Source organism: Balaenoptera musculus, chromosome 2, assembly GCF_009873245.2.
Source record: "Balaenoptera musculus isolate JJ_BM4_2016_0621 chromosome 2, mBalMus1.pri.v3, whole genome shotgun sequence".
In the NCBI taxonomy this organism is placed as follows: domain Eukaryota; kingdom Metazoa; phylum Chordata; class Mammalia; order Artiodactyla; family Balaenopteridae; genus Balaenoptera; species Balaenoptera musculus.
This window is the reverse complement of record NC_045786.1, coordinates 165,408,938-165,434,972: the sequence shown is the minus strand read 5'-3', so window position 1 is coordinate 165,434,972 and position 26,035 is coordinate 165,408,938. Positions and strand designations below refer to the sequence as shown.

The 26,035-nt window shown below is 53.1% G+C and overlaps 1 protein-coding gene and 1 pseudogene across 1 annotated transcript; both read right to left on the bottom strand.

Annotated features, from left to right (window-relative positions):
- On the bottom strand, positions 1 to 21,085 carry OTUB2 (OTU deubiquitinase, ubiquitin aldehyde binding 2). The gene is made up of 6 exons (XM_036839301.1): positions 20,875 to 21,085; positions 7,715 to 7,810; positions 6,283 to 6,401; positions 2,831 to 2,915; positions 2,009 to 2,203; positions 1 to 670 (listed from the first exon to the last, which is right to left on the bottom strand). Exons 1-6 carry the CDS (start codon positions 20,875 to 20,877, stop codon positions 464 to 466), a joined length of 705 nt encoding a protein of 234 aa, XP_036695196.1. The 5' UTR covers positions 20,878 to 21,085; the 3' UTR covers positions 1 to 463.
- Positions 9,260 to 16,811, bottom strand: LOC118891179 (annotated as a pseudogene).
- Positions 21,086 to 26,035: the final 4,950 nt, after the last annotated feature.

The following is a 26,035-nucleotide window of genomic DNA, read 5'->3' as shown; positions in this document are numbered from 1 at the left end:
CTGGACTTGATTTTTTATAGAACTGGTAAGTCACTGAAGACAGCTGATCTTGAGCTTTTCTTCCCCTAGAGAGAGGCACTGCCCCTGGTGGAAATAAACCAGAGGACCCCATTTTTATACAACACTGGAATGTCAACACTGGCAGGAACCTCCAGATGAAGAATTGGGCCCAGAGAGAGGAGGTGACCTATGCAAGGTCTCAGAACTGGGGTAGAGCCGGGGCATACGGCTTCCTAGCCCAGAGTTGGAAAACATTTGATCCTCCATGAAGATAAATATTAAAAATATCGCCAAGTTACCACCAGTCCGTAGTGAGTAGGCCTTATTCCCAGTGACTTTGCCCAAAAGGCTGCACATTTTCTAACTATAGTCGAAATCACTTAAAAAAATTGAAAAGCCGTAATGTTCCATTCAGAATGCAGTCCCGTTAGGTGACAGGCTCCACTGCACGGCCTAAGATTAATCAACGTTTATCGGCTGCATAAAGGATGTTGTAGTGGGATGTTTTATAGAGCAGGTAAACGGAAGGGATGGCAGCCTCGGGGAACACGTGGTGGTTCAGGGCCGTGTCCATTTCGTCCACATATTCCACCTGCAGGGCAATGTTCAGTGCCTGGGACAGGGCCGTGATCTGGATGTGGTCACACTCCATGGCCATGGGCTCCACTTCCTGCAAAGGCCACAATGAAAAAACAACCCAGTTGAGGATGGAGGCCTGGCAGAGGACAAGTGAGAGGTCCAACCCTGGCTTTCGTGGTCCTAGGTCAAAACCTCTGCGCTGGGAAATAATCTCCACAACAACCTGTGAGGCAGATGTTGTCATCTGCATTTTCCAGAGGAGGAAACGCAGGCTCACTGAGGAGGTAACAGATAGAAATTGCCACAATTGCAAGGCTTGAATCTAGATCTTTTTGATTCTGGACCCCCTAGTTGTGAGAAGAGGACACTACTTTGAAGAATCTGGAAAGGGGGGCAGGAGTTTTTCAGCTTGGGCTTCCTAATGCACAGAGTCAAAGAATCTCAGCAGAAAGGGACTTTATCATAAAGGGATTTCAAGCTTATGTGCTTACAGAGGGCTAGGCGAGCGAGTGAGTGAGTCAATGGAGAGACAAGCTGCCTACTGAGTCCCAATAACTAGGGCAGCTGCCATTTAGCTCCTGCTGATTACTGTCGGGCAAGAATAAGGCCTGGGGAGGACTTCCCTGGTAGCGCAGTGCTTAAGAATCCGCCTGCCAATGCAAGGGACACGGGTTCGATCCCTGGTCCGGGAAGATCCCACATGCCGCGGAGCAACTAAACCCATGTGCCACAACTACTGAGACTGAGCTCTAGCGCCCGTGAGCCACAACTGCTGAGCCCACGTGCCACAACTACTGAAACCCGTGCCTAGAGCCTGTGCTCCACAGCAAGAGAAGCCACCACAATGAGAAGCCCGCACACCACGAGGAAGAGTAGCCCCCGCTCACTGCAACTAGAGAAAGCCCACGCGCAGCAATGAAGACCCAACGCAGCCAAAAATAAATAATATAAATAAAAATAAATTTATAAAAAAAAACAAAACCAAAAAGCAATAAGGCCTGGGGAGCTGGATCTTCTGATTTTTCCAGAGAAATCCAGACATTCATCCAAAAATTGCCCAGTGTTTAAATGTTGGCAGCTCTTTCAGGTAAATACCATACATCATAAACAGAACAGGTCTTGGGCAAATGTGACTCTGGGGTTGCTACTCTGTAATTTTGTGAACAGTCTAGTCCAAAGCCCTTATTTCTCAGATGAGAAATCTGAGGCCCAGAGAGGGAAAGTGACTTGCCCAAAGCCACACAGTTTGGGCAGAAGGAGGATGCGTTCCGGCTTGCTAACCTAGTGCTCTTTGAATTGCAACGTAGACATGACAGCCAGGTCCCCTGGTTAGGGAATGCTGGTGCTAAAGTCTCCTATGGAGAGAGGGATGGGAGCGGAGCCCAGGGCCGGAGGCCAAGTCCCCACAGCCTGGGCCCCGAGGACCTACATGAGTGCAGAAGTCTCTGATGTCCATCTCCTCGTCGATGAAATGTCGGAAGAAGTCGGCGCGGTTCCTGACGAAGGCTGACGTGAGCAGGCGCAGGAACTGCACGATGCGGTCCGAGGAGCTCTGGTCGTTGAACACCTTCAGCAGGCTGGACACGGAGCTGTCCTTCTCCACGAGCTCTACCACGCTGCAAAACTGCAGCCCTTGGGCCCTCAGCCAGGGGACGGGCAAGCCCCGCCCCTCCCTCCATGGGCCTCCCTCCACGGGCATTTCCATCTCCAAATCCTCAAGTTGAGGCGCCAAAATCAATCAGTCAGAGATCCCGCCAAAGCTCAGTAACAGGGTTAGAGATATTTTGTAGTGAGTCCCTTAGCTAATATCCCTTAGTCCCTTAGATATTTTGTAGTGAGTCGCGTCTAAGGAGCAGCGGTTAGCCTCCCTCCTCACTGCCGTGGTTGCAATTCTTATTTACAGATTCAGCACTGACAGTCCTCCAACCCCACCGCCTTCACTAGTGGGATCCGGGGAATGGGGTGGAGAGGGGATGGGCTGACGGAGGCTGGGGGAAGTTTCCAGCCTGAGAGCTAGTGCCCCAAAGGAGGTACCTCCTCCCAGAGAGAGGGCAGGGCCCTGGGCTCCCTGTTCCCTCGATGTCCCCACAAGCAGGAAGCAACCCTCAGCCCTTCCCCAGCTGGGAGGAGCAAGAGGGGCGCAACCACAGAGCCCTGGGCGGTGAGGGGACTCCGGCCAGTGCCCGCTCCTGTCTGCTCTGCCAGTGAGGGAGGACCTGGCCCCTCAGCTGTCGTGCCCAGGTTAACTCACAGCATTAAAGAAGTTTTGGAACTTGTGCTCCTCGAAGCCAGCAGCCAGAAGGTCGTTTGGGGTCTGCAGTACCCGCTCTTTGAACCTGGAGGGGAAAGACTGGTACTTACAAGGAAATGGCAGGGGGTGCTGCTGTGATGTCAGCTTGTCATCCCACTCACCCACCACCCCATACACACCTGAGAGGGTGCGTGTCACTTTTCTACTAGGACTTTTTTTCTAGCAGGACTCTTCTACTTTTCAAAGCACTTCCACGTGGACCACACACTGATTTGTTCTGTCCTCCCCTGTACAGTCACAGGAGGTGGGTAGTATACCCATTTCACAGATGAGGAAATTGAGGTAATCACCACCCACTCCCAGATAGACTGATACTACCTTTCGAAGGTCTGTTGACTCTGTCCCTCCTTCCTGTCCCCGTGGTTCCTGGTATGTCAACACCATCTCTGGCCTGGGCCACACCCAGCCTTCCCTCACTCCTGGTCCCCTCTCCACAGGGACCTTAGAGTGACCTGCCACAGCCTTCTCCCTCAGGACACAGCTCCCCAGCACAGGTGTCCTGGAAGGGCCCCTGCCGAGCTCAGCAGCCTCATCTCTAGTCAAGTCTCACAGCTTCCCTCACACCCCACAGTCACTACCCATTTGCGTTTTCACCCCTTAGCATCCACTGTCCCCTTGGCCAGGGATGCTCTTCTCAGAGGTGTGCTAGCGCTGGTTTTACCTGCTCACAAGAGCTAGTTGTTAAATTTACGCATTTTGCCATCCAGGTGTTAAACAGCCATTATTTAAGAATCAAGTTATGTGAACTTAAACAACTTTAAAACACAAATTATAATCTATGCGCTTGACGTAATCTTTGTCTATTGTGTGTGGATGGTGGAAACACGATTTGGACTATAGCGTGTGTTACGTATCTCTTCCCAACTCCCTGTTCAGTGACCCCATGATGGTAGCTTGAAAAAAAAAAAAATCATGACGAGTATTTATACTACAGAAATCAACTCACACCACAAATCAGGCCTCCCGGCCAAACAGCCACTAAACTTCTGCCAGCACTGACCATCCCTCAAGACCGGGTCCAGGGACCCCCGCTTTGTTAGTGCTCCCACTGCAGGCCCCCCACTGGCACGGCCCCATCTGGGACCTGTCCTGGTCCCCTTGGGGATAGCGGGGAGCCGCCCTAGGACACAGAGTTCAGCAGCAGAGACGAGATACAGTCCAAGTGACTGGTCCACAGAAGGAGGGATGCATCCCCCGCAAGAAGGACCAAGTGGAGAGGCTCTGGGGGACCAGCTGGCACGGGCGTAACCGCAGCCGGTCCCCTGGGAGGGGAGACCAGACTCTAGGGAGGACACGGGAGGGGTTTTCACGAGGGACTAAAAGCACAATGAGAAAGGCCTGGGAGGCTTAGGCGCCTTGTGGGACAGGGGAGGTGCGGAGAGGGTGGTGTGTGTGAAGTGGAATCACCTAACCTGGAAGGTGAGGCGCTTCTGCCGAAAGGCAAACTGCCAAAGGCTGGGCCGGCGTATCTGAGCCCGGTTTGGCCAGGGCAGGTGTGGGAAGGAGTGCTGTGCCAGGAGCCACAGCCCTGCTGCTAAGTCGCTCTCCGGCTTTGGGCCATAGGCTCCCCTTTCGCACGGCATGGGTGATGGTAACAGGCCTCCACGAGGGGTGCTGGGAGGGCCCCTCTGGCCACCGTTCTGTGAGGCTGTGAATGTGCACAGCTATGTTCCCAGCTTTCCTGCCTTCACACCCTTCCCCTCCCTGGCCACGCGCTCCTGAGCCCCCGCCGCGTCCCCACACTCATTCCTCACCAACGACTGCTGGCCCCGCCATGCCAGCCCTGGGGACACAGAGACGGCGACACACAGACCCAGTCAAGTGAGGGACAAACACCCAGGGCAGGACTCCCGCCCCGACGAGGTGAGGGAGGAGAAGAAGGACGGCGTCAGGACTTGGAGCACAGGCCCTCTCGGCCACGCACCAGCTTTAGTGGGACCTTGGGCAAGTCACTTAACCTTTCCGAAGCTCGGTTTACTCATCTGTAAAATGGGGTAACACCCGCCTGGTACTTCCCACTGGACCCCGCTTGGATGGCTCACGGGGATTTCGGACTTAGCAACATGGACCTCCTGCTTTTTTAACTCTCAGGCCAACCCCCAGGCACCCATCCTCGACTCCTCTCTCTGCTCACACACCCCACTCCAGCCACGAGTGAATCCTGTTGGCGCCACCCCTGCAGGGCTCTGCGATCGACCTCCACCTGCTCAGGCCGCCGTCACCACCCCTCCTCTGGGCTCTCCCGGATCACGTCCCCCGCTGCTCCCTGGCTGCGCGCGCTGTGTTTATCCTGCACGCCACAGCCCGCAGATCAGGCCCCTTGCTCTCTTGAACCCTCTGTGGCTCCACCTCATTCAGGCCGACATTCAAGGTCCTTAAAAAGGCCCGTGAGGCCCTACCCCACCTGCCCCCCCTACCTCTCCAACCCCTACTTAAAACTGCAGCCTCTACCCCTGGACAACTTGGCCTCCTTTCCTGCCTGATTTTTCTTCCCACAACACTTATCACCGTCTGACACATCAAGTACTCTTCGTATCCACTGTCCCTCTTTTCCGGTTAGGATGCCAGCTCCACAGGCAGGGTGTTTTGTCTCTCTTGTTTGCTGCTGCATCCCCAGGGCCCACAACACGGTCTGCGTGTGGCACCCAGTTGGGCGACGGCTGCAGGAGCAAGGGGGCCCCGGAAGGAAGGCAGGGTAGAAACCTGCCTCAGCGAAGGAGTTCTGGCGCCGGGGTCCACGGTTCAACCACAGGGGCTCTGTGACCCGTGGCCACTCTGCACTCTTCCCCAGGGTATGTGGGGGGGAGGGTGTCTGACGAGGAAGCCCGGGGTCTTCATCAAATCCTGTAAGGGCTGTGAGACCTCCAAGGTTAAGAAGCAGCTCTCAGCTCCTTGCTCCTCGCTCCTCAGTGTGGTCCGAGGCCCAGCGGCAGGCAGGGGCGGCTTCTCCCGGGAGCTTGTGAGAAATGCGGAATCCCCCGCCCTAGACCTACTGAACTGGAATCTGCATCTGAAGAAGATCCCAGGGGGTTTGCACAAATGATGAAGTATGAGAAGCCTCGAGCTAAGCCCAAACCCGAGGGTCTAAGGGAGGATCGTTACAGGCAGCAGCTGCGGGACAGAGGGACCTTGGACAGCGTCAACTCTAGATCCAGGCTGACCAGGTGGACCCCTGGGTTACTCACACACTCAAATCCAAGGTCAGCTGAGATCATTCAGAACAACGGGGCAACGCTTCTTTGTGTTCTCCTTGCAGTGAATTTTCGAGAACGCACCCAACGCGACTTGCCTAAGCACACTGAGACCAGAGGGCTGAGAGTGCCCGCTAGGTCACTGTCCCTCCCCAGCCGGCCCCTTGGCGGCCCACCCAGCATCCCCTGTGCCCCACTCACTTGAGTATCTCCCTGCTCTTCCCCAGCAGAGATTCCAGGTAGGAGTAGCCCAAGGCCCGGTAGAAGCAGTTCCCATCCCCCTTGGTCTTGCGGATCGCAGTGAACCTTTTGCTGAGCTCCTGCGGGGGACAGAGGAAATGTGGGTGTCTGCACCAATAGCACCCCCGTCGTGTCCCGTCAGGGCCGGGGCCCCTGCCTCCCCCACGTAACACCTGCTCCCTCCTCTCAGACTGGCTGCCCTTCATGGTGTCCCAACTCTCATCCCACAAAAATAAATCTACTCAGAGTGTGTCCTGTGTCAGATACTGAGCATGAACGGGGCTGGGGGGTCCCACAGCCCTGCCCTCGGGAGCCTACAGTCTGGGGTAAGATGGACAGTCAGATGATCGTGACAGGAGGACAGGGGAAGCCCTGGGGTGCCACGGAGCAGTGGCATCTACATCAGACTTCAGCAGTCCAGGAAGGCTTCCTGGACGAATGGCACTGAGAGGAGGAGCAGCGAGAGGAGGAGTAGCGGCGTGCATGGTGGGGCAGTGAGGGTGGGTGTGCCTGTGTGGTGGGCCAGGAGGCTGCAGAGTCGGTAGGAAGGGCCTCCCCAGCCTTCACCAAGCGGTCTGGCCAGTCCTTCAAAGGGTTTCTTGGGAGGTGTGGCCTCCCAATGCCACCCCCTCCGGCTCTGCTCCTGGCTGTCAGCTTCCCTCTGAAATGGCCCGGAGTCCCCATGGGCCCACCAGAGGCAGGCCGTAGGGAAGGATGCTCTCCTTGAAAACGCCATCTCAGCTCCCGAGGGGGTTCCAGGGGACACGAGAGTCAGTGTGCTGCCCAGCCTTTGCTCCTGCCCCGGCGGGAAGCCGAGAGGTGGAGAGGGGGCACCAGGGGAGCGCCCAGGCTCCTCCTTGTTCTGTGACTGTCCCTGCATCCTTCCAGCAACCCTACCCCCCCTTTTTGATAGCGCAGCTGGAGTGGGCTTTCCCTCCTGAGAGATGCCCTTGCAGGGCGGTTACAAAGACGACTTTTATGAGGTCAGGCTGCCTGGTCTAAATGCCAGCTCCTCCAGGCACTAGCAGTAGGGCCGTGCGCTTGCCATTTAATTTCTGTGCCTCGTTTCCCTCAGCTGTAAAACGTGGGTAATAAAAGTTCTGACCTTGCAATGTTGTAATGAGGTCTCAGGGAGAAAGGAAACACTCAGGAGAGTGCCTAGCTTTTTACAAACAAAAGTGGTTTTTTTTGTTGTTTTTTTTTTTTGCAGCGAAAGGATTTCTCATTAAGGCAAATAGCCAACATCACAATATTCTGGAAGCTCTTTAATTTGCCCAGGAACCTGGTCCAAATGCGAAGGCTTTTTACCTTCAAAGTGGCACCTCTTTCTTTCTCTGCTCCCAACTCCAGCCAATTTCATCTAGGCTCCCCTTCTTCTGACCCTCTGCCTTACCTGGATTTTCCTCTGGTAAATCCTGTTTTCAGGATGATCCCGAAGAATTGATAGAATGTCACATTTTTCTGATATTAGGTTGAAAGATGCTTCACTCTGAAAGACAGAAAAAGGAGTGAAGCTGTGACAATTTCAAAAGCAACTGTGGGGCTTTCAGCAACAGAAAGCCTCTGAATTGCTGGCTGCAGGACACAGTGAATGTTACCTCCCCCCGACAGAAGCACCTGCGGGTGTGTGACTAGTATCCCAGACGCCATGGTCCCCGGCGGGTAGCGAGTCAGGGTCAGGCCCACCATGGAGGGGTATCAACTTGTAACTTCCAAACTGATTCGTTTTATAGAACATAATACCTCAGTGCACAAAAATAAATTCAAAATGGTTTAAAGATTTAAATGTAAGGCCTGAAACCATTAAACTTCTCTAGAAGAAAACATAGGCAGTAGGCTGTTTGACATTGGTCTTAGTAACATTGTTTTGGATATGTCTCCTCAGGCAAGGAAAACAAAAGCAGAAACAAACAAATGAGACTACATCAAACTAAAAAGCTTTTGCACAGCAAGGGAAACTTTCAACAAAAGGAAAAGGCCATCTACTGAATGGGAGAAGATATTTGCAAATAATATATCTGAATAAGGGGTTAATATCTAAAATATATAAAGAAGATATACAACTCAACGTCAAAAACACAAACAACCCAATTAAAAAACGGGCAGAGGATCTGAACAGACATTTTTCCAAAGAAGACATACAGATGACCAACAGACCCATGAAAAGATTTTCAGCATCACTAATCATCAGGGAAATGCTAATCAAAACCACAATGAGGTATCACCTCACATCTGTCAGAATGGCTATTATCAAAAAGACAACAAATAACAAGTATTGGTGAGGGAAAGTGAACACTTGTGCACCATTGGTGGGAATGTAAATTGGTGTAGCCATTATGGAAAACAGTATGGAGATTCCTCAGAAAAATTAAAAATAGAACTACCATATGACCCAGCAATTCCACTTCTGGGTATTTATCCAAAGAAAACAAAAGCACTAATTAGAAAAGATATATGCACCCCTATGTTCATTGCAGCATTATTTACAATAGCTAAGATATGGAAGCAACCCAAGTGCCCATCAACAGATGAATGGATAAAGAAGATGTGGTATACACATGCAAAAGAAGATGTGGTATATATATGCAGTGGAAAATTATTCAGCCATAGAAAAAGAATGAAATACTGCCGTTCGCAGCAACGTGGATGGACCTAGAGATTATCATACTAAGTGAAGTGAAAACAGAGAAAGACAAATATTACATGATATCTCTTATATGTGGAATCTAAAAAACAAATGAACAAATATAGCAAAACAGAAACAGGGTCATAGATGCACAATGCGCAATACGTATTTGTCCCCAAATGCACACACATTCACAGGAAAATGACTGTTTACCTTCTACTGGCAAATCTTACCCCATTTATCTTTAGTATAAAAATATGTCCATCCACTACAACAAGATAAAAAACGTGTAGGACTTCTTGATAAGTTCCCTCACACTGATGTTCCTGTAAACTGCTGTTGTCTTTGCTCCAAAACTTGCTGATTTAGTAGTTGTTGCCGTTTCTGTAAAAACTGCACCATTTCTGGACTTCTTAGTAATGACAGTCTTTTCTGATTTAACACTTGTTCTAAAAGAGTAGGTCTTGCAGGTCGATCCCCAAAAGATCCTGTTCTCTGTTGGACAGTGGAGAGTATATTATCTGCGCTTTCCTCAAGTTTGACGTTTCCCACGCTGCCAGCCTGGGCGGCCCCACCGCCGCAGTTCAGGGCCTGGTCGCTTTTCTTCTTCTTGTGCTTATCCTTGTACATCTCGTTGCGGTGTTTCTTGCACGTCCATGGCTTGAGCTGTCTGGTCACCCGACTCGGGGTCTGGCTGCAGCCCTCGTAGGTGCAGGTCTTGCTCACGCTGCCCCCGCCACTGCCCCGTCTCCCCCAGAGTGGGTCCCCTCGTCCTCCAGATCCTCCAAACTAGCCGTGCTCTCGCCTCCCCCCGGGGGGGTCCAAAGTGTCCAGCAGGTCTGCCTCGTCTTCCCCCTGCCTCCCCCTTGCCATCCCCTGACACTTCGCACAGGTACCTAACGGGCAGCCCGGGCGCTGCCCCCCAGGGCCGCAGCCTCGTCCTGCCCTCCACAGGGGCGCATCGCCAGCAGGGTGAACTGCGAGGCCGCGGCCGGGCCGGGGCAGGGGCGGGGGTCCCGGGGCGGAGCGCGGCCCTCGGAGACAGCCTGCACCTCCGTGCTGCTGAGACCTGGCGGGGGGCCACGACCCCAACCCTTCAGCACCTACTGGGCCCAACTGCACTTAGCAAACCAACGGTCGGGAACCCGCTAGAGGAAAAGTCCCTGGCCATCTTTTTTTTTTTTTTTAAATTTATTTATTTTATTTATTTATTTTTGGCTGTGTTGGGTCTCTGTTGCTGGGCGGGCGCGGGCTTTCTCTAGTTGCGGCGAGCAGGGGCTACTCTCCGTTGTGGTGCACGGGCTTCTCATTGCAGTGGCTTCTCTTGTTGTGGAGCACGGGCTCTAAGCACGCGGGCTTCAGTAGTTGTGGCACATGGGCTCAGTAGTTGTGGCTCGCAGGCTCTAGAGCTCAGGCTCAGTAATTGTGGCTCACGGGCCTAGTCGCTCCGCGGCATGTGGGATCTTCCCAGACCAGGGCTCGAACCCGTGTCCCCTGCATTGGCAGGCGGATTCTTAACCACTGCGCCACCAAGGAAGCCCTGGCCATCATTTTTGACAGCTGTCACCGGGCGGCCTCTCAGCCTCCTCACTGACTAGACAGCGGCCTCAACCCAGTACCGCAGTGCTTGAAAAGGAGCCTTCGGTGTTACAAACCCCCTCCCATCTGGAGAAATGTGTTGGATTTTGATGATGAGATTCTCCAGAGCTCACCACCGGAAGCAGAGAGCTGGCCCACAGAATCGTACAATGAGGCGTAAGTGACTGCTAGGCTTACCTGGTCTCCACCCTGGACAGACTCTAAACTTCTGACAATGAGCTTCTCTGGCTCTGATTCCTGTACTCGGCATCCAGGCTCTGTGACTGGGAAGGGGCATTTCTGGGGGGCCGGGAAGCTCCCACCCCTCAAAGTCTCCAAAGTCACGCGGGCCTCCCTTGCCAGCAGGCAGCTGTCAAACCATCTGAGGACTTCCATTCACTTGATTCCCCAGGGCCCCTCACAGGGCCTGAACCAGAGCAGGGGATGAGATGTTTGCTAAATGAATGAATAAAAGCCATGTCCCCGGTGAAGCCTCCCTGCTTGCCCCACCCCATCTGAGTCAGGCTTGGGCCCTCCCTTGAACTCATGCTTTGTTCCTTTTTCTCCCTTTCTGGTGGCCCCAAACATGCCCTCCCGAGATGTGGGGTGCCCGGGCATCTTCCCAGAGGAAAGCCAAACAGTGAGAAGATGAATGTTGTCCCTAAAAACAGGAGGAAAAGTATTTCTAAAAGAGGGAAGGGAGCGTGCAAATGCTTGTGGGTGGGCGAAGGGATTCTAGGTTTTGTTTCTGGAAGCTTGTATTCTGTACCCAACCTTTGTTGCAAAATTAAGTCAGTCTCAGGCGCCTTCCTCACTTCTGCTCTGACACCACAGTGGCAGGCTGGCAGAGCAGGGGGGAACCACCAGGAGGAATCAAATAACCATTCTGGGGCAGAGGCATGGGCTGCTTTCCCATCAGCCATTACCCATTTCTTCCCTACAGACAGGATTCCTGTTTTACTCTGGGCAACGTGATGGACAATGCCTGGGCTAAGTCATGACAACCCTCCTCCTCAATGATTTTCCTAGCCTCCCTTGCAGCTGTGGGCAGCCAAGTGACCGGGGCTGGCCAACTGGACTCACAGAAAATCTGCTGGGGGCTTTGGGGAAGGCTTTTGGTTCTGGATGCGAAGAACAGAGACAGCATGTCCTCCTTCTCCTCCTTCTTCCTGACTTAATACAGATGCAATGTCTACATTCCAGCAGCCATCCTGTGACCATGAGGTTGAAAGCCAACACAAGGAGGATGGTTTGATGATCTGCTGCTACCCTAAGCCCAAGAGGTATGAAATAATAACGGATGCCATTACTGTACACCAGCTGTGTGGCCAAGCTCTGGGACAGAGGCTTACATATTCCCGTTATTTCATTTAATCCCAACCGACAATTAGTAAACCCACTCTACTGACAAGGTTCGGTCCCTCGTGCCAGGAAGAGATTTGTTGTAGATCTGTCTGACTCTGAAGCCCATGGACATTCTACCAAGCCAAACTGCTAAGCAGACAGAGCTCAGAGTCCAGGAGCTCTAGAGGGACCAAGGCTGCTGGGCCTCAAAGGAACACTGTGTGCAGGGCAGTCTGGGGCCTTCTCACCTTCAGGCTGGGCCCCTGCAGCTCCCCCTCCGCGCATTACAGGCCGACTGCTCAGCTCCGGGCCTCAGTGCCTACAGCAGGGTCCCCCAGTCTGAGGGCTGCTCATCACAGGTGGAGTGAGAGATCATTTATAGGTGATGTCTGGACACGGGGGTTAACAGACATTGGCCACACTGGGAGCGAAAATTAATCTCTTTTCAACCTTCTTCAAACCTTCTAATTGCACCAAGGAGAAAGCAGGCTTCCAGTGTACCTTTAACTCCTTTCCACTTTGCTAGCCTCTTTTGAAGGGTGAGAAGGCCCCTGACTTGGAGCGTAAAATGTTGCATTTTCATTTGCAATTTTTTAAACTTAAAACAAAACTTGTTAACTTTTTCTTTTTTTTTTTTTTTTTTAATTTTTTGGCCATGCCTCATAGCATGCAGGATCTTCTCCGACCAGGGATCGAACCTGCGCCCCCTGCAGTAGAAAGCAGTCTTAACCACTGGACCGCCAGGGGAGTCCAAAACTTATCAACTTATCTATTTATTTATTTTTTAAATTTATTTATTTATTTATTTATTTTTGGCTGTGTTGGGTCTTCGTTTCTGTGCCAGGGCTTTCCCTAGTTGTGGCAAGTGGGGACCACTCTTCATCGCGGTGTGCGGGCCTCTCACTGTCGCGGCCTCTCTTGTTGCGGAGCACAGGCTCCAGACGCGCAGGCTCAGTAGTTGTGGCTCACGGGCCTAGTTGCTCCGCGGCATGTGGGATCTTCCCAGACCAGGGCTCGAACCCGTGTCCCCTGCATTAGCAGGCAGATTCTCAACCACTGCGCCACCAGGGAAGCCCCTAACTTATTAACTTCAGTGGCATAGTTATAAAAAGTGAACATGTTTTGACCTATTCTAAATCATGGAAGACTTACATTATTGGCATAATAAATACCAATGGCTGGTGTACAGTTAATTTTGCACTCATACGGTGTGCTCATAAAGCAAATATCCATGGGATCCCATGAGTTTCAGAATTTAAAAATCCACCTCTGCTGACCCGAGGGAAAGGCAGGATGACAAACAGGTACTATTCAGAAACAGCACGTGTCCCCACTCGACAACGCCCACCTCTCTCACTCACCCACCCGCCGTCCCCTTTCATTCCAAAGTCCCATTATTTACCTACCTCACCAACAAAAAGTCTTGTTTTTACCCACAGCAGACTTAAAATGATGGCTTGGGTCTTTTTAAACGACGGATGATTAAAAAGCAGTGCAGCTGTATAGAACGCTGCTCGCGCCTGGAGTGCCCCCCGAAAAAAACGACAAATGGTGTGGGAGGATGCATAAAATCTATTCTATTTGATGGGCACTTTCTGAGAAGGTATCGCTGGGAGAGTGGAAAGGAGTATAAGGAATTAATCTTACATATGTAGAGATAAGTATTTAAGATGTTAGAAAGCCTGTCATCACCAGTCAAAATGAGAATGTTAAAAGTGGGTCAGGAAGGGGAAACGGGCCTCACCCAGGGAAGCCTCCGTAGCTTTTCCACTTGCCATAGTCATATCGACTGGGCATTTGAGACAACTTTACTTAGGCTATTTAAAAGTCAACTTACAAGAAAAATATTAAACAGCAGTTTGGGGCGGGGGGGGCGGGGGGCCCTGGGTCGCTGAGAGCCAAGCTCATCACACTCAGGGTTCAAGAGACCAACTGTGAGCACCGGCCTCTGCAAGGCATTCTGTCACCTTTTCCCCCTTCATCCCTGATCGCTGTTCCCATCCTGCCATCCCCCCCACCCTCTATAGGTATTCCCTATGGTATGTCTTTCAATACGTATCTGCCTTTTTAAAATTGTGCTAAAACATACATAACACAAAATATACCATCATAACCATTTTTAAGCGTGCAGTTCCGTGGCATTAAGTACATTCACATCGTTGTGCAACCACTACCGTCCTTTCCAGAACTTTTTCATCATCCCCAACTGAAACTCTACCCATTAAACCCTAACTCCCCATTCCCTACCCCTCATCTCCACACGGCCCCGGCCCCTGGCAACCACCACTCTGCTTTCTGTCTCTATGAATGTGCCTATCCTAGGGACCTCATGTAAGTGGAATGTATGTCTTTTTTAAAATACAGAGTTGTTTTATGTATGCACGTGTTTTAAATATGCATACAAATTATTCTATATATATCGTGCCTTTTTTTTCTTCACTCAATACTATTTAAGATCCACCCCTCCTGACAAATGGCTCCCAGGTTGGTTGCCCTGCCCTGTGATGGAGCTTTGAGTTAGCTCCAGTGCCCCCTCGTGGTCCCAGGTGTGTTTACTGGGGCCACTGGGAGGGGTGAGTGGGTTTCTGCTTTGGTGCCTTTAAGTCCCTGCCTGGCAGCCCAGAGTGACTCAAGTCAGCCCGGGTGGTCCCCGCCCCCCTCCCCATCGGCACGGCCCTGGTCACACCCCTGGAAGAACAGCCTCAGTATACTGGCCCAGAAATCAGGTACAATACTCTGGGTTTGACCTTGGCTGACTCTAATTGGTGGTTTGTTTTTTAAATCATGGCCCCAAATTTCCAGGATGTTATGGGAAAAGGACAGGCCTCGCCTGACAATGTCCTGTCAGACCTAATCAGGTTACCTAATCCTAAAGGATTTTAGCCTTCAACTGCTGGTTTGCAAATAGATGCTAATTAACTAAGTCAGGCAGATAGCACCTCTGCTTGGAAACAGCTTTGAGCTGTTGAGCCGAGGAAGATATTTCAAAGTGAGAGAAGGATGTTTCTCCAATCACTGGCTCCTTCCCAGTAACCCTGGGAACTAGCTTGAGGCACTGGAACGGGGGGGCTTGGTGTTCAGACCAGATCTGAGTCCTCGTGGGGGTCCTCTTTCCTCCTACAGCCTCGGAGACTGCAGAGCCAGCACTTAACCACCTACAATAGTCCTGCTGACCCTGCACTTGATCCCCATCTCTCATCCATGTGCCCACCGCACCTCCAAACGCAAGGAAAACCAGATTCCCCCACTTTTCTCTGTTTTCTCTCCAAAGCCTCTCTACATATCTAGAACCTGTCCACAGAGCCCCAAGAATTCCTCAACCAGCCTGAGAACAGCGAAAAGCCAAGTTCACCCCAGCCCTCCACCTATACCCCAATGCATGGATCCTGCCCCACTGGTGTGGCATCTGAAGCCCTGAAAGCTTCTGGTAAGGAAGTGACCAAGCAGAGCCAGAGTGAGGTCCCATTGCCAGGGCGATGCTGGAGCTCCCATCCCACAAGCTGCTGCGCCCCCTGCCCACGGGAACCCCACGTGCCCAGCACTGTGCGAGCATCTCCAGGGACCCCCAGCAGACGGTGGGGGGGCAGGGAGCTGCAGGGTGGGGAGGGCCACGCTGAAAGGACTGGGCCCTGGCAGCTTAGTCCTGCAGGCCGTAAAGGTCTGACCCATGACATGACCTGTGACCCAAACCAAACCCCTGCTCCTCCTGTGAGTTCTCTGTGGGCCCCTCTTGGAACAGATACAGTTCACTTCAGAGTTTGAATCCAGCTTCTCTGAGCTTTCATGAGAGGTGAAACAATAGGAGAATGAAGCTCCACAAGGACAGGGTCCTTTGTCACTTTTATCACAGTACTCCAAGTGCCTGGAACAGCAGCTGGCCCCCGGAAGGCCCTAAGTAACCACTTGTAGAATGACTTAAGTTACCTTTGCTGGGAGGTCACCATATGCCAGGCGCTGGGGATAATCTCACTTAGGCCTCACAGTAGCTCTGTTTTACAAATGGAAACTGAAGCCCAGAAAGGTCAAGCTCTTTGCCTGAGGTCACACAGTGAGGCAATCCAGGGAGAAACTTCGATGCTGGTCACCCAGCACATCAAAGGTATTCAACAGACCTGGGTGCCTTTCTGCCCCAACTCGCCACAAAGAGAACCCACCTGGCCCTCGTGTGCCCTATCATCACTTCCTGATGGCTCCTCAGCTGCCCAGCCTCGGGCTCATGCCTCTGCTTACAAACCCCCCCATAACGTACCCTTCGGTGCCTCTGTGTGCACCCCCAGCCAAGGCTCTGAGGTGCTGGTGGGCCTCTCCTGGGCCCACCCTGGGCCCCGGCGGGCAAGGCCAGCCGTTAGCCTGCCGGACCTCCCTCTGAGGCTGCTCTGCTGGTGTGCTGACCCCGGGCCATGAGTCAGCCTCGTGAACCAGGCCCAGCCCCCGAGAAGCCACAACGCACCGCGTGGCCTGACCTCAAGCTACCAGCTCCTCCATGGCAGAGGCCAGAGCCTGCAGGCTCACCACCAGAGGGCCAGGGCCCAGAACTCAGCCAAACACCTCCCCTCAGAAGGTCCCTGTCACTTCTAGAGGCTCCCCGTGGCTCCAAGCCTGGCCTTGCCTGCTTGGGGCTGGGGTCTCCACAGGGGGCTGTTTGCAGGGGCCGGAAGGAAATGGCTTTTTAAATGTCTACTTCAGGGTATGATGTATAATATACCAACATACGGGATAATCAAACATTTTTATTGATGAGTGATCAAAAACATTTGGAGGCCCAAGATTCAGGGGAGACCTAGCGTCCTGAACTGGCTTCCTATTGCTGCTGTACAAACAGCAATTAGTACAAACTCAGTGATTGAACGCAAGGTTTATCATCTGACATTTCTGGAGGCTCACGGGGAGAACCCACTCCCTTACCTTTTTCAATTTCTAGAAGCCGCCTGCATTTCTTCATGATCCCTCCTTCCCCCTGTCACGTCTCCTCACTCTGAGCCTCCTGCCTCTTCCTTACAAGGACCCTTGTGATTACATCATTGGGCCCACCTGGGTACCCCAGGATACTCTCCCCATTTCAGGACCCTTAATTCATCACAACTGCAAAGCCCCTGTTGCCACGTGAGGTACCCTAGTCAGGTTCTGGGGATTAGGATGTGGGTGTTTTCAGGGCGCTATTACTCAGCCTACCACCCACATTCCCCCACCTCTGCAGTTCAGTTCAGGAAATAGAGAAGACCCTGCATCTGGACCCCTACCCGCCTTGGGTCACAGTTATTGGGTGGCCTTGCAGAGACCCCGAATTCAGATGCTGGCCCTCTCTCATTTGACGCCTGGACTCATAGCATCCTCCTAATGGACCCTCAGATCTCCCGCCCTGACTTCTGCCTAGAGCTCCGGCCTCAAACACCACCAGCCAGCGGGATGTCTGACCAAGATCCCAGAATTATTGTGCCCCTAACTGCTTTCTCTCTCCACCCCTGCATCCCCTCCAGGTGTCACCAGATCCTCAAAAGCCCCCTCCATCCAGAGAGAGCTCATGCCAAAGACCCGGGAGGCCTCTTCTACTCCTCCCTTCCCCCGTCAGCTCGGCTCCTGTGTCCGGCCAGAGCCGCCACCATCTGCCCCAAGGGAGGCTGCACCACGTGTCTGCCCAACTGACCTCCCGGCTCCCACTCCCACCCCCGATCCCCACCATCCTCCACAGCAACCAGCACAGGCTCCTACCATGTGAAGCAGATGAGGACATGCCCTTTCCCAGTTCCCTCCAGTGGCTTCCTTCACATGGGAGAAGACTCAACCTTTGGATGACAACCACCCAGGTCCTACGCCATCCGGCCTTGCTCCCCTCACTCTCGTGAGCTCCAGTCACAGTGACCCTCCTTGTGTTCCCCCAAGACACACCCATTCCTACCTCAGGGCCTTTGCACACGCTGTTCCTCTGCATGGAATGACTCTGTGCCTCTTTACATGACTCAGATGGCGCAACCTCCTTCCCTGACCACCCTGTGAAAGTTGCCCCTTCCCCACCCCTACTGCCTTGACTTGTTTTATGTCTTTAGAGCTTTCTCTGACATGTAGGTTCACTCGTTTTACTTGCATGCTGTCTGTCACCCTCCACGAGAATGTCAACTCCATGAGGGCAGGGACTTTGCCTGCCTGTCATGACCAGATTCCCCAGTGCCTGCCACACAATAATGCCCCCAAAAATGCATAACGAGCAGATGAGTGAACGATGTATGCGCTGGTCTCTGACTCCAGCCTGGCCACTTCCAACCCCTCTGTCCACTCCACTGCCAGACGGCATCCAAATCAACCATCTCTTATTTGTCAAAAATATGTTATGGTCCTCCCCCCTCCCCAGCCACACCGCAGAATAAAATCCAAACCCACAGTGCAGCATGCGAAGCCCTTCATGGCACATTCTGACCCCATCTGCTTTTCTAAACTCATCTCTCCTCCCTCCCCCAAGCTCTCTGCATCCATACAGACCCGCTTCACCTTTTCCCAGCATATCCCACTCTTAACCATGTTTCCAGGCCTGTAAGCACACTGTCCCACCCTGACTGGAATACACTCTTCCCCAAATCCTTCCTGAAAACTCCTATACATCCTTCAATACCCCATTCAAAAGACTCCTTTGTGAAGCCTTCCTCAACACTCCCTACTCCCTCAGAGTGCATGGTTCCCTGCTGTGCTCCCCAAGCCCATGGCCAGGCCTCTTAGGTCATGACCGGTAGCTCAGGAATTGCTTGTGTCCAGCTCTGCCTTGTCCAACAGGCAGTGAGCTCCTAAGAGTGGGCAAGCCCCTTGTCTTTCTCATCAGTGCCCAGCATGGGGCTGGCCTAGGGTACCTACTGGGGCTTGTTTGACAAACCAAAGAACAAAGCACAGAAGGGCCCTGTGGTTTTGCTATTCACATCCGACCTTCATTCTTCACTGAATGTGAAATGCCCTTTGAGTGAGCATGAGACCCCTCACTACCTACAACCTCTGCCAGCGGCAGCCCCAGGCTTTGTGCTCGCCCTGGCCCCTGCGTCCCCAAGGGGTTCTGTGTCTTCTACCTGGGACCCTTCCTCAAGCTTAGCCCAGTGACTTTGAAATGAATACAGAAGAAAACACTGTATTTTCCAAAGACATTCTCCTCTGCCCACCACACACACACTCACACCACCCACACCACACAGACTCAGAAAACCACCAAAGGGCCCAGCACGGTACCTGGCAAACAGTAGTTGCTCAATAAATGCTGGGTGAACAGGAGACAACACACCCTGCACTGCTTCTCCCCCGCCCCCCCACCCTCCCAGGATTCCCAGTCAGACGTCCTACTTGGTGAGTTAACCACTTCATCCCTCTCCAAGGCAGCCACGCCACCCGTCACAGGCTGAGGGCTGGCGCTCTGACTCCATCTGCCCTCTATACAAACCTTCCGGTCTTGTGAGTCCAGGGCAGACGTGAGGATGGAGTCAGAGGCCTCACTGTGCAGCACGAAGGCCAGAAGTTCAAGTCCCAGCCCTCACCACCCCTGCCATGCTCTCAGCTACCCAGTGGTGGCTGGAAGCCCTGCCAGCCTCGGCTCCAGGGTGGCTAAACCCATTATTACCCCAGCTCTGGCCACTCCCTGGCAGGCGATGCAGAAACACCTGGGTCCCCTTCCAGGAGCAGCAGAGCCAGGTAAACCCTTAGGTACTGGGTAGAAGCAGGAAGTTGGTGCTTCCAGATGCCTCAGAAGCCCTCAGCCACACCCAGCAGCAGGCTGGTTTGTCTAGGACAGGCCAGCGCAGATGACCTGGCTGCCCACACCACAGTCAGAATGTGTCAGACCGTGACCAGTTTCTGACCTGTGCCCCCAAGCCAGCGGCAGCCTGCAGTGGTGACCCACTTCTCTGCCCAGACATGGGAAGGAGGAGGCCGAGCACGAAAAGCCAAGCACCCATGCACGCGCATTTCCAGGACCCTGTCTTCACGGGGAAAGCCGTGCCCAATTACCTGAGTCAAGGGCTCCACTCACATCACCTCACGTGGTCCTCACAGCAGCCCAGTATACAGACGTGAAAAATAGTGCCGGGGATGGGAAGCGACAACCAAAGCCTCTTGGCTTTCCAAGGGATGGAGGTGAGATTTGAACTCAGGGCTGTGTGACCACAAGCCAGGTCACCAGTCCTTATACTCTACAAGCTCCCTGGAGCAGGGGGGCTCAGAGTTGAAGAGTTTTAGGCACTCATCACACCCAGTCCTCTGCAGAGCGCCTGTCCCCCGCCTCCCCTTGCCCCCAAGATGGACTGATGTAGTAACACAAAGAGCTCTGGACTGGGAGTCCAGAGGCTTGGGTTCAGGTCCAAGTCCACCACGATCAGTCCCGGCCCCCTCCTGGTCTGGGCCTCAGTGGCCCCAGCTGACCAAGACCCGGTTGGCCTGGCTCAGAGGGTCTCTGGGGCCCTTTCTGCTTTCTGAATCAGGGGTTCCTCTAGTCTTTGCTTTGCAGGGACTCCTAATTCACGTGTCTCACAACTTGAGACAGCCTCTCCACGTGGGTCCTAACTCCAAAGACCTTCTGTTGACGCGTAGAACGGAGAGGAGGTCCGGCCACCCTTGCACTCCCCAGGTCCACTCGTGGGGCTTGGGAGTGGGAGGTCTCTCAGGGCTGAGCCCTCGGATGGGTGGGGCCGTGAACTGCCGACTGGAGGTCTACTTAACAAAAAGGAAGCGACCCTTAGCCCTGGAGCCTCCGGGTGCCCACCGTCGAGCGGCAACCGGGGACAGCCGGGACGAACGCGCCGGGGCGGGGGGCCTGGGAGCCGGGCTGGGTCTCCGTCGCTGGCCGTCCACGGGGGCCTTCCAAGGAAGGACTGGGCCCCCAGTATTTCCGGGGTGTCCGAACGCTGCAGGTCTGACGGTGGGGGCCGAGCCTCGCGCCCGAGCCCCCCTCCCGCGAGTGCACATGCGCCCAGGCGGCGACCCCGCCTACTGCGCCCCCTTTCCCACTCCTCCTTCCCCGCTTCCCCGATACGACCACTGACCATAGTGACCGGAGCCGTCGGGCCAGGTCCCGCCCCAGCGAGGAGGGATCGGTGCGGGAGGGCGCCCCGGGAACCACTGGCTGGCTCCGCCGTTGGGTCGGGCGGCGGGGGCCTCGAAGGCGCGGGGGCGAGCGGAGAATACACCCGACCGCTCCGCAAACCAGAGGTTAGACCACCACTGTGTCCCAGCAAGACACACGCCCCTCGATTGACGTCTGAGCCGGGCAATCAGAAGCCGAGTCACAGGACGTCACAGAAAGTGGGTGGGACTTCACGCACCTCCAGCCTATCCTTTGGGGCACACTTGACAGGGTACCGCCTCCTTTTAAAGACACAGAAACCTTTTAACTGGCAAAGGAGTTAGCCCAACCCAGGAAGACAGGTTGTAAAGGCTGAAGGGCTTTTGACCAAAACTGCAAATTGAATTCTGAAAGATTAGCTGGCCCTCATTAATTCATAAACCAGGTCATATAAGTATAGTTTGCTCAAGACCAGAGGACAGGTGCTTAGGGAACACGTGTCCAATAACATTGTTACCTGCCTGCGTGTGTAGCTTCAAAATAATATTTTACACCCTTCCAACTCCTGAATCAGTAGGTTGCCACGCACCCAATTAATGTTTGTCGAATGAATGATTTTCCAGGATCTTTGAGTCTGTGCCTGTGGAATTGTACGGCTATATACAAGGCACAGACCGTGAACCACGCTTGGTGACTCACCCTGCATACAAGCTCATTATTGCTGAACATCAAACAGAGGAATATGTATCATTCAGAGATTCATTCACCAGCCCTTGACCGCTGGAAGACGGTGCTCTGGGTGGGGAAAGGGGGCTCCAGTGAATTGTATGCGCCCCTTTTATAAGTATTAATACTTCCTGGAGCATGTATTAAGTAATTCCACACCACACTCTCACTCCCCTGCCTCAGGCACCAGGCTAGGCTCTAGTGGACAAACATCTGTATCTTCCAAGTGCATATCATTTACTAGTTGGGGAGTTTGGGGTCAATCAAGGCTCAAAGAGCCATTATAATAAAAGCTAATTTTTACTGAGTACTCATCCAAAACTCTCAAACTATATTATCTTAATTTTCTCACAACTAGTTTATGGCGGTAGGTCCTATTATCCTTGTTTTACAGACAAGGAAACTGAGACACAGGGAAATTAAGCTACTTGCCCACATTGACCCAGCACACAGTGGGATTCAATCCCAGGCGGCCTGACTCCAGAGCTGGGTTTGAATTTGCTCTGCTGAGGAACAGTGCCCGTGTTTGCAGGGGCTGTGTACTCCCGGTGCCTCTTTTTGCACTTGGAGAGTTTCTGCTCTGTTTTTTTACAGCCAAGGAAGCCAGAGAGGTGACAGGCACAGCGCAGTGCTGCTCAGCTAGGAAGAGGTTCAACTGGGGTGGATCCCAGACTTCTGACTCCTCATCCAGGGCTTGGTCCAGACTGTGTTAGGTAGGCTTCACTCGCTGGAGGAATGACTGAGCCAGGTGTGGCCCCTGGGGGTGTGGGCGAGGTGTCTTTGCTGAGGAGAGCCGGGAAGGGCCTGCGAGGGCATTGCCTGGGGCCTGGTCTCAGGCTTAACCCAGGTCAAGCCCACATCTGAGGCATCTGGGGCTTCCAGAAGGAGGGCTTCTAGGAGCCCTCATGCTGGGCCATACTAAGCCCTGGGCCTTTGGCCCATCTCCTTCTCTCCCCAGGCCACAGCAGCTCCGACCCAAGCCAGCACTGGCGTTTGGAAGGAGCACTGAGCTGGAGTTCACAGGCAACCCTGAGCCCCAGGCTGGCTCTAGACTCTGCCGCTCACTGCTGTGTGGCCTCAGGTGACATCCAGCCCCCACTCTAGGCCACTGATTCCTCACTCAATGAAGGGATTGGACAATGTAGGCCATTAAAAGAAGATTTAAAAATATATTTTTACTATTGAAGCTTTTAAACAAAAACACAATCTTACCCAGAATCTCAGTATATGGAACTTTCCTCAACTGGGGCTCAGATGAGCAGGGAAAATGTAATCTCTTTAGTCTGTAACTAATCAGACGTCTTCCTGAGCTCCCTAAAGTCTGGTTAGAACAGAAAAAAAGCTTCCAAGGAGTTCAGCCAGTTTTCAAGCTGAGATGGAGCTGCAAATGTGAACAGTCTTTTTAGGGGCCGCCCCCTGGCTGGGTGTAAACGTGTTCTTTCTGGAATGAATCTGCTCTCCTCTTCTTGCTCCGCTTCTGCCTGGTGTCCAGGTGTCTGGGTTGCGGGGTGGGCGGTGGGGGGGGTCGGGGGATGGCTGTTATGGCTTCACAGGTTTGGAGAGGGGTGTCTTGTCCTCCAGGAAAGGACCTGGGCACCTGGGTGCTGGACACCCCCAGACTTTGGGGCTGGGCTCTGTGGCCCCTGTGACTCATGGTCTGGCCTTTCTCAGGCTGGTCAGACCCAGAGAGCTCTCACAGGTTGACCCCATTTTACTCTCTACAATGTGCCCACCTTTCTCATCCCCTCTCTCCCTCACTTCCCCACTTCCCCAGTACATGAGCATAAGAGGCTGGCTCCAAGGGCCCAGAACCTTCCCCATTTTTCCCACCTCTAAGCCTCTGCTCCTCCTGGAATGTCCTTTTCATAGGCTTCACTTGTCAAAGTCCCCCATCCTTCAAATTCTGGCTCCTCCTCCATGAAGCCATCCCAGATTGCCAGGCTGGTCATGAATTCCTCTGAATTTCCACTACATCATCTCTGTCCTTCTGTGGTGTTGATACTTTGCAACTGTGATTTGGAGGGGGCAGTAGGATCTGGTAATTACAAGTATGAGCAATGGCCTGAGGTATATATTTGTGTCGTGATTGCCATGGCATTGCTCCTTGAGAAAGGCATACCTCTGTTCCCTCGTCTGTAAAGTGAAGGTATTCATACCTGTCTCAAAGGGCATTCGGGAGGACTCAATGAGATGATCATGAAAAGCACTTGACACTGTACTTGGTACCCAGTAAGTGCCCAATATATGTGGGCTTTGCCTGGCATTTACTGGGGCCTGAGCCTTGTTCATCCTTGTGTGGCGAAGCCTAAAGAGGACAGGCAGGGATTTGCATGTGGCACGAAGGAGCCCCAGGGAGGTTTGTGTCTTTGCCGGAAAGGAGGGTCGTCTGCCCTCTCCCAAATCAGTGTCCGGAGACTATGATGGGGGATCTCAGGCAGCTGTACCCTGTTGGCAGGAGCTGTTTTAGTGCAGACCCACTTTCTGGTGCTCTTTACGTTGTGCTGTTTCACGCACTTGACCTTCTCTGCTCTGCGAGCTGCAGGGCGGGGTGCTCTGCAGGAGGACCAGGCCCCCCGGGTTGTAAAGTGGTTCACCTCCTTACAGGATGTCAACGCCATCCTCCTGCCCCCACCCCTCGCATCAGAGCATGCAACTTTGAGCTGAAGACTTTGTTGAGATGCAAACGTGTGTGCTGTTTCACTGCTGGGAAGGATGAGATAGAATCAGATTCCCCCTCCCCCTCCCTCATCCCCGGCCGCAGAGCTGTGGGCCAGCCCTGGAGTCAGTGATCTACACTGGCTCCCACTCCTAGGGGCAATGTTGAGAAAGAGGCTTTTATTTTTAAGAAAAGTTCTTTCCGGAAAGAACAATGGAACTTGGGGGATTAGGGAATGGGGAGTTGGGGCTGACTGAATAGGGAGAACTTTCTGGAATTGGGGAAGGGGTGGAAGCAGGTGTCCCAGAACAAGAGGAAAGGCCTGTGTTCCCCAGGGGAATGCTGGACGCTGGCCTGGCTGGCCAAGACCCCTTTTGTCCCTCCATTCAAGGCGCATGTATGTTTGGGTAAAGACTGTGGCCACAGAACAAAAGACCCCTCACTCAACATTCAACAAAGATTTATTGCACATCTACTGTGTGCTGGGCACCGACTATGCACATCTGTGCACAAAACTGACAGAAGTCACTGGCCTCACTCAGCTCCCGCTCTGGTGGGGTGGTGACCTCCGGCTCTCTGCACTGAATCTGTTGTCCAGACCACACAACCCCTATAGGGTGCGGGCAGGACAGGAGGGAGCCCCTTGGATGACTGAGATTTAATTTTCCACCAGCCTAGGAGGCACAGTGAGAGTTAATTTGGCGGTGGGGGGGGGAAACAAAAGGAATGTACCTGCCAGGCTGCTCTGGCTTTTCAAATGAAGCAAGAAAATCTGGAAGAGAAATAACTTTACAAGGCTCAGTTATACCACATCACAGCTCACTTTTCAGTTTAAACATAACCCACAGCCCTAGGAGGCTAATAGATAGGCCAGTTTTCCAGCCAACTGCCCATTTGTGGGTTCCACCCAGGCCTGGGTTTTGAAAGCTAACGTTTCTCCAGTTTGGGTAGCAAATGCTCATACCCCACACAGCCTCCTGGGCTGAGCAGGAAATACTCCCAGCTTCCATGGGAGGAGAAAGCGTTGGGTATGGTTGACAGAAAGCCAAGGCCACTGGGGGGTCCTGGGCTTGGCAAGAGCCTCCTGTCCCCGCCCCATCCTCACCTCCTTGAGGCGGGGCAGAGAGCCTGGCCCCTGAAGGAGGCTGGAACATGTCCTAGCTACAAGATCTGGGGCAGGTACATGACCTCTGTGATGGGCAGCCTCTAATGGCCCCCAACAACCCCGCCTCCTGTGTTCATGCCCTTGTGTAATTCCCTCCCCTGGAGCATGGGCTGGACCTAATGACTTGCTTGTGACAAACAGAGTACAAGAGTGATGGAGTGTCATTTCTGAGACTAGGTTACCCAAAGACAGTGGCTTCTGTCTGGCTCACTCTCTCTTCTCTCTTACTTGCCATGCTGTAAACTGCCCTATGGGGAGGTCCGCGGGACAAGGAGCTGAGGGAGGCCTTCAGCCAACAGCCAATGAGAAATGGAGGGCCTTAGTCCAACAGGCTATGGGAACTTCATCTGCCAACAGCCACATGAGTGAGCTTGGAAACCGATTCTCCCCCGGTTGAGCCTTCAGATGAAACCACAGCCCTGGCTGACAGCTTGATTGAAGCCTTGTGGAGAGATGCTGAGCCAGAGGACGCAGCTAAGCCATGCCCAGATTCCTGACCCACAAGAATAATGAGGTAGTTAATGTTCATTGTTTTAAGCTAAGTTTTGGGGTAATTTGTTATGCAGCATTAGATGACTAATACAGCCTCTCTTG